The 12613-nt window shown below is 35.4% G+C and overlaps 1 protein-coding gene across 6 annotated transcripts in view; it reads left to right on the forward strand.

The window, feature by feature from the left end:
* PATJ (PATJ crumbs cell polarity complex component) overlaps positions 1-12613 on the forward strand; it is a 287089-nt gene that overhangs the window by 50966 nt on the left and 223510 nt on the right. For all 6 annotated transcript variants that reach the window (XM_039887878.1, XM_039887926.1, XM_039887916.1 and 3 more), the window contains exons 15-17: positions 3376-3510; positions 7868-8029; positions 11246-11377. In XM_039887878.1, coding sequence (XP_039743812.1) covers positions 3376-3510; positions 7868-8029; positions 11246-11377 — 429 coding nt within the window. The remainder of the gene's footprint in view (positions 1-3375; positions 3511-7867; positions 8030-11245; positions 11378-12613) is intronic.

Genomic DNA, 12613 nt, shown 5'->3' on the forward strand with positions numbered 1-12613 from the left:
AGGACCCCTTGCAAAGAACATCAAATAGGCATCAAAAAGCTGAACATGCATCGTGTGAAGACATCAGTCATTTGTCTGTTGTACCCACTCCTGTCATTTTAGCACTTTCTGGTCTCTCTGTAAGAACTCAGAATACAGAAAGGTGGACAACTGAAACAGAAAGAGGAAATAGTTGATTTGTTTAGTTGCTAAATACATCTGGGACAGGTAATTAAACAGTTCTGCTCCTGTGGAAAAGCCTGCATTAGTGTAACACAATGTCTCAGAAACCCAGCTGGACTCAGATTTAGATTTGGAACTAATATTAGATAGGCCTCTTTCACAATGACAGATTTCATAAACATTTCTGGTTTATTTGTTCAGTGTGATTAAAGATGGAGCACGTGTGTTTTGTTCATGGTTTAAGTTTCTAGGAAGCACGTGATGTTTATAGATATCTGATGGAATAGCCCAGAAGGGCACAGCCCTGTATCTGGAGGGCAAGCGATTCCATGGGTGTAGGGAATGGGAGTTACCCATGTGAATAGTGCAGAATTGATAAAGGGCCAAAAGAGGAGATTGGAATCAGTTTCCGCCTTAATCCTTTTTTTTTTTTTCTGGGGGAGGAGGAACATTATTATATGGGTAGCGAAGATCTCTCTGTGTGTACAGCAATGTCTTTGTTTTAATTTGGGTACTTATTTCTATGCATAACTTGCTACTACCATGTACTTAGTTGCCAAAACCAAAAACTTAGCAATTCATCTTTTTTACTCACTTCTCACAAGCAGTCCCCCAGCAGGCTCTTATTCTTCAAGTCTCACCTTAAATATATCCCCATCTCTGTGAAACCTACTCTGACTAACTTTCAAAAATGTTCTGCACCAGTTGTGTCTGATGTCTTGACCCAGATCAGTTCCTTCGCAGCACTTATCACAATTAGTAATTATTTATTTTTCAATGGTTTGCTGGTGAATTATTTGTTTACTTACTGTTTTGCATGAATCTGCTTTCTCTCTTGCTTGTTGATTGCCTGTCTCCAAATTAGATGTTAGTTGAATGAGGGTAGACACTGTTTCTTTCATTAACCCTGTGATTCCAGCTCATAGCTCAAATACTTGCACATAGCTTATACTCTATAAATATATGCTAGATAGCATGTTCAAACTAGATTACAGGTGAGTGATAATGCTGGTAAAATCTCTCTAAAAGAAAAAAAGGAGTTCCAGTTTGTAGCATTTACCAATATTTGTGGTATAAACAGTCCCACCATGGCCGATTTCAAGCTACCAAAATGACATCACTGAGCACTGAGATGGAAAGAGATTCATAATAGCACTTCATTGTTGCACATTTCTCTATGAGAGCAGAACTGTTTAGTTACCAGATCCAGCTGCATTTAGCAACTAATAAACAAATCGATCATTTCATATGTCTCTTTTAATTGTTTACGCTTTCAATATTCTCTGTGTTCTTAAATAGAGAGCATTTCTACCATACATGGTATAACAGATAAAAGTTGCTTTGAGAACATCAATCAAATGTGGTAAAAAAATAATTAGGAAGTGATGGATTTTGAGTACTTATTACATTTATTTTTAGTATTATTTAATTGTAACCTTAGGTAATTTAATTTTATTAATAGCTATACTTAATAATTGGCTTGCAAAATTCGTGAAAATTGAACAATCTGCTCCTGTAAGTAGGCTTCAGGCCCCCACTAGAGATGACCTGTGGGCAGAACCACTAATCACTCACTGCACTAGTGTTTGGCTCATAAACAAAGAGTAAATGGTCATTTCTCTGAGAGTTTTTATTTACCTTTTACTACTAAAGAAAATGATACTAATGGATCCTTCTAGCTTGATATACATGATTTGGTACAATGTATAGACAAGAGAATAAGGTGGCAGCGGTGAGAAATAAAGAATCACAGAGAGGTAACAGTGTAAAAACAATCTTAATCTTCTATTTGGAATGCTAGCACATCTTTTTTTGCCAGAGATGGTTGTAGATCCTCAGGTGCTTGGTGGTCAAGAGCACTTTCAGAAAATTTGCCCAGGGCCAGAAGTCCCTCATGCCTATTTTAAGTCATTGAGATATTAGGTAGCTGGACTCCTTGCTACTTCACATATATCTGTGTGTCTGTAGTGAAACAGAAATGAGCCCCAGATGATGTCTGAAGGAAGGCCTGTAGAACTCTGGGGACTCAGAGCAGATGACTATGGGGAAGCTCAGAGATCACAGAGAATAGGGAATATGAGGGAAAGAGCCATGTTGTGGATGCATTCGCCACTTTGTGCAGCATTTTCTCCTTATCTAGTATACAGTGAGAAGTAGGGGCAGGTATTTGTAGATAGACTATTAATATAAGAAATATAAATCACAATCAGCACTATTTACCATACTTGAGTTTACATAATCGCAATTAGAAATTTTAGCTCTATCTTTGAAAGTCAGGGAATGGAGTTTGGTGAATGCCTTTGACCTTTACAGCCAATGACATTAAGACACTCACTTCTTTACTTGGATATTGGCTAGTTTCTTGCCCCTTGACTTATTTCTTAGCTCATATGAATCCTTTTAAGCCAACAGCCTCAATCTTAGGATGGAGTGATGATTATCTCTCTTATTATACACGCATGCCTCTTCCCAAAGCAGAAATTGTTCTCATTTAAGTTGGTGAAATGGAAAAAGATATCTTGAATGAGGTACCATCTTTCATGGATTAGTTCAAATAACATTTAAAAAAATCATTAAAAATTTTTTCAATTACAATTAAATAATATTTAACGAACCCATGTTTAGTACCTAGTACTGTTCTGGAGCCTGAGGTTATAGAGAGAAAAAATGCAGTCTCTGCACTCAATCTGGGAGAACAATCAAGAAAACAGATATTTTAAAAACAGTATGTTGTGAACTGTGATGGTGATGCATACAGGGTGGTGTTGAACCCCAGATGTAGATGGATAAACTCATATCAGGAAGGGCTTTCTGGAAGTGACACTACTTTGGTATTGAAGTGTGAGTGGACATTAATTAGACGATAAAGAGGTATTAGGATGTTCTAGGAAATGGGAAACCTGGCAGAAAAGTGAAACACTGGGAATTTTAGGAAGTCTGGAGTGCTTAGAGCTTAGTATTGAAGGTAGGACTTTGTATGTCTGCCCCTCCATTCCCAAAGAATCTAAAAGACCATGTACGAATAGAGTGACAACAATAAGACAAATGACTTTATATTTTACTCGAGGCTAGTTTTTCCTTTATTGACCTCATTTTGGATTTTGGTGACCTGATTCAAGGGGAGAGCCTTTTCTGTCAAATACTTGATGGAGGATTAACAGTCAGATGTGTGCCTCGTTGTGTTTGATATCATTGCTCTGTATTTTGTTGCAGCTCCTGCCCATCCACACTCTAAGACTTGGCATGGAAGTGGATTCCTTTGATGGGCACCATTATATCTCTTCGATTGCTCCAGGTTGTCCTGTTGATACACTGAGCCTCCTTCAGCCAGAGGATGAACTTCTTGAGGTAAAATATATGAGGGAACAGACATAGGACAGGAATTTTTTAAGCTCCGGGAGGATGTGTTCTCACCAGAAATCCACTGAATTACTTTATCACCAAGGCCAGTGTAATGTGACCTACTTAGATTGAAAAAACTCAGTGACTGTTATTAATATAGTATTGTATACCTCAAAGTTGCTGAGAGTAGATTTTAAATGTTTTCATTACACACACACACAGATGGTAACTGAGATGAGGGATTTGTTAACTAACCTCATTGTAATCATTTCACAATATATGTTTATCAGATTATCATATTGTATACCTGAAACTTATATAATGTTACATGTAAATTATATTTCAATGAAGCTGGAAAAAAAAAGACAAAGAAAAATACTAACAGCTTATGTAATGATAAAGGAAGTAGATAGTATGTTTTCAATTTATTTCACCCATCTTTTGGGACTCCTAAGATGTCCATTTGAGTGCTTATTTAAATGATTGACTAAGAAGAAGCTAATGTCCTATTTTGGTTTGATATCATCATTAGCACTTTTTTGAGCAAAATTCTGTTTAAGAATCTAATCCCTGACTATTATTTGCAACATACAATCACATTTATTTGCAGGTTTTGTTGATTATTTCTAATAAGGATTAGAACTGGACAACTTCAGGCTTGTTTTCTTGACTAGTTTTCAGATTGTCTCCTTGGGACTCCCTTCTCACAACATGACAACATCTAATGGACTCACTCAGGCTCCCCAGCCTCTCTTCAATCAGACCCAATTCTAGAACACTTCTGCTCTGACATGACTTTCTTGGAAGATTTTGTTAGGTTGGAAAATTCTATAAGCTAAACAACACCAAAACCCTAAATTTTACATATAAGAAAATAAGGCATTGATTTCTTCCAACTTTATATACGGGTAGAATGATGATTTTAATTCATGTTTTCTAACTCCCTTTTCACTGTTTTTTCGAATACATCACACTACTTCTTAAGCTCCTAAAAAAGATGTGGGGAATGGTCAAACTTAGAGAAGACTCTGTATAGAGGGTTCTTTCTCCAAAGAGTTAGGAACCACAAGAAGCCCTAGGATGGGTTTAATAAAATTAACCTAGTAGTCTAAGCCAAGATTAGAACCCAATGAGCCTTGATTGTAGAGATTTCTTTCTAAAATTTATGTTTACTCAAAGTGAAATGACCAGGATAGCAAATTGGTTTCTTGTCAGGTGCAATTGGGTGTTTTGTTTTGTTTTTAAAGCAGTGTCCGGTCACCTAGAAGAGTGTGTTGAATTTCAAGGTCAGAGGGAAAAGTGCTATGACTAATTGTTGTCAAATTCTGTCATAAGCATGGGAGAGCAGGGTATTAGAGTCTTGTAAGATGGAGTAAGTTGCTTATTTTTAAAGGTTTTCAAAGAATGATATTGGGATGCTTATAGACGGATGAATGCCCTAGATTTTACAATACCACTTATGGGTTTTGTTGTCATTTTTGTTATTCTGAATCATCTTCCTTCCTGATTTTCAGGGCCCATGGCATAGCCTTGTGCATATCACACACAATATTCTGTAGATTGGAGACCATTTGGAAACCGTTCCTCTAATATGTAGTTATTAGGTACTGAAAAATGAGATATGTTTGGAAGATATGGAAATATAAGCAAAAACCAATTTAGTTCACTTTTTTTGTGGTAAAATATACATACCATAAAATTTACATTTTAAGCATTTTTAGTGTGTAATTCAGTGGTCTTAGGTCTAATTTATTAGTATATGGTAGGTGATAAAGAAATGTTAGCTGTATCTGAGTAGAACAAATATAAGTGTCTGTCCTCTGTGACTTAACCAGCATTAGAATTCCAGAGCCTACTACCTTGCAATAGAATGTGGGGTGATAAGGTAGAATGAAGACCTGAAGTATTGATTTTTGGTGAAAGAACTTAGAATACGGAAAGAAGCACAGGTTTAAAATTCAGAAGGGCTACTTTTGGTTCTGAATTTGCCCAGTTTAACCATGTACCTTTGGCATGTCACTTAGCTTTTTTGAGAATCAGTTTCTTCGTCAATAAATGCCTACTTTACTACGTGTTTGTGAGGATCTAATGGAATATCACCCATGTAAACTATAAAGCATTGTCTCACTGTGAGAAACTGGCAATATTATCATGGGAAAAAGGCATAAACAATCTTTATGGGATAGGATGAATGAGAATTGAATGAGGTAATGTAGTGGCACATTACTCCTACAGTATTATGTACTCTGCAAATGAATATGCGTGTGTGTTTTCTAATCACAGTCTGAACAATTGAGACTTGATGGCACTTAAGAGGGTCTCAAGTTGAAAGGCCTAGAGAAATATCGTAAACTCTAAAATAAAAATTGGCTTCTTCTGAGTAACTGAATGTAGAAAAAAATATCTCTGTAAAGTTAGCCAAATAAACTCCTGAACTTAAAGTGTGCGTGTGTGTGTGTGTGTAATGTAGAGCTTAAACCAGAAACACAAATATGCTTTGGGGTTAGAACATTGCTCCAAGTTTCAGCCCAGAGCAGCTATTTACAGCAGCCATAAATCCCCTTAGGTAGGAGTTGGTAATGGGAAATGTGACCAATCCCTTCAGCGATAGGGAGCAGTGAGGACGACTACCAGGCACTGCTATAATAATTGGAGACAATTCAAATGAATAAATAATGAGCTAAATAAATATTTAAATGTACTCCAAGATAAAAACCTGAAAAGTGATTTTCTAATTCGTCGAAGTACCGTGAAACACAAACTAATACTTGTGTATGAGTAGAATCCCTCCTTTGATTGTATGTGCTTGCTTTATTTTTAAGGTAGGTTAATACTCATTTGGTTGGTTTTAGAACTTTCTGTGCTGGGCACTAGTTGGCATTGTGGACATGGTATGACCAGTGACGGGTACCTCTTTACTCATTTTTGTGTGAAAATTAACTTGTAATTCTTCCAAGGAAAACCTTTCATCTGCTGCTGGACTTCCTATCCCCTGGATCCCTTCATCAGTCATAAAGTCTTGAGAGATGGTATTTACTTTTCCTCTAGGGCTAGCTCCCCTGAAGCACATGTGGGTCTTTCTACTATGTGGTGATTTCTTTGTAAATAATTAAGAGGCAGGGAGATTGTCTGGCTTGATGGCTAAGTGCTTGGTACGTTTCAGGCCTGAGAGTAGTTCCTAGGGAGGATTGATTTAGGGCTCAGATCACTGGTGATGAGATGTTTCCAACAACCCACTGTGCTCTTACTCTCTGAGCAATGACAGATTTTGTGGAAAGGTCCCTCCCAGGAAAGGCAGCCCTGCCTGTTATTTGGATATTAGCACTGCACCTGTCAGAAATTAATGCCAGACCAGAAATGTCTTTAAAACTAATAATACTACTGAACCCTCCCAGAAAGGTAGGAGTCAGATGTGAGAAGATTATTTGTTGCCTGGATTGTGTTCATGCCTCAGCAATTTTGGTGACTTTTAGTCAGAACTGACAGAGCTCCTTAAGCTAAAGTCATATATATAGAATATTAGAATAGACATCTTTCTAAATCATCTTTGATGTAAAATACTGTTATTGTTCACTAAAAATAGCATGAAATTTAGATAAATTTTTGTAATAGGCAATCATTACTAAGGAACAATTGGTTGTCTTTTTGTTTTTTTAAACATAAGAGACACGCGTAAAATAGTTTGAAAACTGACACACTTCCTATATTTGATGACCGTGCCAGCAGACCATGTAAGAATAGAAATGATGCAAAGTTATATGTATTTCTTTTCTATAGAAGCAATTTTTCTAGGTCTGGTATTAAGAGTTTATGGGATGTGAAAGAAAATTGTGAACTGATGCTAAATTTTGACAGCCTAGTATCCTAGATTTTGTTACCTACACATTGTAAGTTCAGCAGTATTAACAACCTTAAAATCAGTGTTGATATCTGTACTGATATTCTTACAAATTGAAAACAGCAAAAGGAAATTGTTTTAAGAAGGCTGTACATGATATTTAATGTGTTTAAGGAGAGATGGGTAGAAGTAGATGAGAGAATACAACGTTGGGGTACAGAAAGGGGAAACCATGGAGGTATGAAAAATTAGGCAGTTCACTCACCCAGTAAAAGTGATACTCTGCACATATTTTATGCCTTTTTCACCCAAGTTTGATAAAGATTTAGCCTTAGTTTTTATAAATTTTAAGTATTTCTAATGTTTTTAGTTATTGCTAAAATAATATGATTAAATTTAGGCCCTTTATTTATAGGGAAAGTAAAACAATACCCTGTTTTCATTTTGATAGATTGATGCAAACAAGAGATTTTTGTTTTTTCATTCGCGGTCTCATCAATTCTGACTTATCCCGTGTCTTTCTAGGTCAATGGTGTACAGCTCTATGGGAAATCTCGCCGAGAAGCAGTCTCCTTTCTTAAAGAAGTGCCACCTCCCTTTACCTTGGTTTGCTGTCGACGGTTGTTTGATGATGAAGCGTCTGTAGATGAACCAAGGACCACTGAAGCCTCTCTACCAGAGAAGGAGGTACTAAATGAATATACTGTGGTTGCCATAGGCACGCCCATTCATCAAGGATGCCCCAAAGAGAGTATTGCAGTATAAAGGGAGGGGGGAATACTTCCCCCTTCTTTTATTTCACTACATTAGCTCTCAATGGCAACAATGCATAGCTTTTCAAATTGTTACTTTTTATTTAATGTCATAAAATTTTCCTTTTTTCCTCTTGAAATATTGGTGACATTAATGAGCATGCACTTTGATTTTAGAGGACTTTTTAAAAATAATCGTCTGGGCTCATTATTTTTGGCTCTCAGTTCAACTCAGTTCATCTTAAAAGTTTAAGATGTTGGTGAGCGTTGACTATCTAATGAACTTTCCTTTTTCAGAGCCTTAAAAACATGAAGATCTATGACCAATTTCGAAGTGGGTCTAAATATTGCTGTAAAAGCTTTCAGAAGGTCAGAATAAAATAACACTTTCTGTGCCTTGGTACTCTTTTTTTAAGAGCTTTGTAATTATGAAAACAGTTTTAAGCACATGCTTTGTTATCTTATACCATTTGTAACCTCATCTTTTATGCTATTTCCCCCTTTTTCAGACTCTTCTAGATTATAATTCCATTAACAACAGTTTAGGTACACAGGGGCTTCTCTTTTACCAGCCTCTGGTCTGAATTTTAAGATACGTGGACCCTAATCCTGCCTCTGCAACTTAATGATTGTCAGTCTTGGAGCAAATAATTTGACTTTTTGTTTATATTCTTCCTCTGAAAAAGGGGGATTGTTATCGTACTTACCCACCTCATCAGTTTGTATGAAAAGGAGATGAAGTAATGTGAGCAGAGTTCTTGGCGCAATGCCTTGCACATGGAAAGTGCTCAGTAAAAGTTAGCGCTAGCTATTCTTGACTCCCCTCGTCCACCCATCTTTGTTTTCCAATCTCCTAAAGTACATAAGAGTCTAGCAGCATAGCGTGTCCTGTAGTCACAGATACTTTAGTGTATATTAAGCTTGTTTTTATAGGAAAACTGTTAGTTCCTGTGAGTAGAGGACATATCTTAAAATTATTTTGTATCATAGTGTTTTAATTCTGTACTGGGCATATGAGAAGTGTTTAGTAAATTATTGATTATTGATTAAGAAACTTTTTTTTAAATGTTTACCTTTAGTTAAAACATACTTCAAGTAAGGGTTCGCATGCCACCCTTTTGTGATTCTTGTCATCTTTATTAAAATTGAATGTGGGTGATGGCTTACCTCTAAAAGTTGATAAAAATGCCTTTAATCTAATCTTACAGGGTGTGTAAATCACCAACTCAGCTTGCTGACTCTGTGCTCCCATCTGTCATACTTTACCACAATGGGTAAACAACAGCTCTGAATTATGCTAAATGTCAGGCTTGCTGCCCATTAGTTGATTGCTTTCCATTCTGTAAATACAAGAGTTATGCAGAATTGATTGTATCAAAGTGATATATTTCAGGTTGGAGTATAATATCTTATATAACTTAAATGCCTTGAAATTTCTATAAACATGGGTTTTATAATTTCATGTGGTTTCTTAAAATCCAGGCTCTCCTTTCCATCCGTCTCTTCTTTAAGTTTTCCTAATGCCATTTTAGTTTCCTGAACTCTGGTTAGGCAGCTCAGCCAAAGTTCTAATGCTCATTAATCAGCAAAGGTATTAAATGCCCCAGTAAAATATCAATCATATTGTATTAGCAATTGGAACTTTACTCTTTATTAGAAGGTGTGAGTGTTTTCTTTTTAAGTGTATCATTTCCTCACATGAGACTGATATATACAGAAGTTATTGATCCAGAACATTCCCACTAATTTCAAGTTTTGTAATTCAAGAACCAAGAAATTGTTCCCATGTTTAGTCAATCCGCCATGGATTGAGTATTGGCTTTCCATGTCCTGCGAGGATGGTTTGATATCTGGACCAACCCTAATTTAAATATGTTTTCGTATTAGCTATGATGCCTTATTCTTCCATATTAGAGGGGTTTCCTCCCACCTTTGATACCATTAAATGAATTTTCTTGTAGAGGTGACTCAAAATTATATTTGTAGAAATAATGCTTTCATTTTATTTACTAAGATCACCCAAAGCTTTAAGAAGTCTACTTTAAAAAATTATTTACTCTGTAACTTTATTAAAAAAGTTTCAAAGGAAACTCACTATAAGATGGATGGTTTATTAATGTATTGAACAAATAGTCGTTGCATGCCTCCTAGGAGCCAGACACTATGTGGGTTGAGTGGATAACCATGGTAAACTCTATAGTAGCCTGCACAGTTTCCATTCTAACCTAGGATCCAAGCATTGTGTTAATTGCTTAGTACTGCAGAGAAAAAGAAGATAATTCTTGAACTTCTAATAGAAATTTAGAGTATTTGGAGTATGTTAAATCATATGAAAACAATGCGGTGCTTTAAATAGTATAAAAACTGAAGGTTGAAGGAGCTATTCTTCTTCATAGTTGCCTTATTTACCCTGTGTTCTTTAGCTTCCTAGAATTCCATATGCAATGACTCTTTTTCCTGAAAGGAAGGGAAGCCTAGAAAAATGGGATTTGGGAGTATGAGGTCAGGGAAGATAACCAAGAACCTTGTGCTGACTTACTTCCTCCAAGATCATATTTTAGTATTTCAACTCAGTGATTTTTACCCGTTTTTAGATTTACATGATTCCCAAAGACTTGAATTTTTTCTACGTTATTTTTCTAGTTAACTTTTTCTTGAAAACTTCTAGGAGCCAACAGAGTGGTTTCTCTGTGTCTTGTCCTGCCCCGCTCTCTGCGTTGGCATCTTTCTCTGTCTTTTACTGTAATTATGAATTCAGATATTGCTACCTAAATATCTTAATGAGCTTTAACTTTGTATGATGTTTTCATTTTTTTCTTAAATTACATATTTTTCCTTTTATGCTTCTAATGGGATGACAGAACTCATTGAAGTATAAGAGGTCAGTGTTAATACTTTGAATGAAACAGGTAATTTACATTAAAAACTATATGAACAATCTGCATTATTAAGTCCTTTAATTTTTATGAAATTTTATACTAGACTGTATGTGCCCCAGTGCATGCCCCTTTTAAAAAAATTAAAAAAAAAAGAGAACTCCGCATGCCAAAGAGAATCCCCATTTTGAAAAGAAGCTATTAGATTCCCGACATGTACTTGTCAGAACTGAAAGAATAGTGTTTTGAAGCTTTTGTGTTCTTTGGTGTTTCAGGCTGACCACAATATAGATGTCAATGCTGAAGAAGATGATGATGGGGAATTAGCACTGTGGTCTCCTGAAATCAAGATTGTCGAACTAGTGAAAGATCATAAAGGCCTGGGATTCAGCATTTTGGATTACCAGGTATAAGAACCTCTATAGAGTTCTTGGAGTGATTAATTTGTATTAATGTTATATGAAGTAGTAATTATTTAAGGCATCAATTAACTTAGGCAAAACTAAATGATTTGATGTATAATGCTACTGTCCAAAGATAGGGTGTTATAATTTTCATTGTTACCTTTAAAACTGATAGCTCTCTCAGTGAATAAAATGATGGATGATATTATATCTTGCCAATAAGAAAAGCAATAGCTTTATACCCATGGATGCTTTTAGAGACTGGAACTTGATGGATTTTTTATATATGGAAAGTTTTTCCCCCCAACTTTATTGAGATATATTTCATATACCATTGAAGCCACCCATTTGAAGCATACAGTTTGGTTACTTTTAGTATATTCAGAGTTGTGCAACCATCACCACAGTCTAATTTTAGAACATTTTCATCACCTCAGAAAGAAACCTTATACATATTAGTAGTCATTCCCAAGTTTCACTCTCCTCTCCCTCCCCTTCACATGGAGGTTTTTATAGTTTTGCTTACTTATTAATCTCAATGAACTTAAGTAGATATGTTCTTGGTAAAATTGTATATTTATATTTGATAATGGAGCACATAATATTTATGTATTTCTTTATACCCCAGATATAACTAGGATAAATTATTGATGCATTTGGGGGGAGGATGTGCAAGGTAACCATAAGACATCTATATGCCTTATCAGTTTACCAGTTTATAGTATTTTTAGACCTTCTGATTATCATGGAGAATTAAAACTGTTGGCAAGAAATAGCTTCATTTTTAAGATGCATATTTTAATACATTTGTGCTGCCTAAACACATTGTGGTTTAATAAAGCAAAATGTACTCTGTCAAAGCACGTAAAATGCCAAGTGATATAAAAATCAATTCTTTTATTTTTAATATAATAAGGCATTCGGGAATAGGTTAAAAGAAAAATACTTTGAGCATTATGTAAGACATTAAATTCCATATTTTGGCAGTGTAATTTAAGATTACTGAAATAGATTATATCTGTTTTGTTTTCGCTGGCATATTTTTGTGCCAGATAACCCTCTTTGTTATTAGAACTTCTCTTTGGAATATTATTGAATTATGAGTTGTTGATTCCAAATAATGCATATTATGGGAAATACTTTTTATGAAGATATCAATACTGTAAGATTCTGGAAGTTTATATGTTGGTTAATATTAGAGTGTATAAAACAAATGGCAGGTACTATCTCATGTTTTTC

The sequence above is a fragment of the Pteropus medius genome, unplaced genomic scaffold, assembly GCF_902729225.1.
Source record: "Pteropus medius unplaced genomic scaffold, Ma_sr-lr_union100, whole genome shotgun sequence".
Lineage (NCBI taxonomy): Eukaryota > Metazoa > Chordata > Mammalia > Chiroptera > Pteropodidae > Pteropus > Pteropus medius.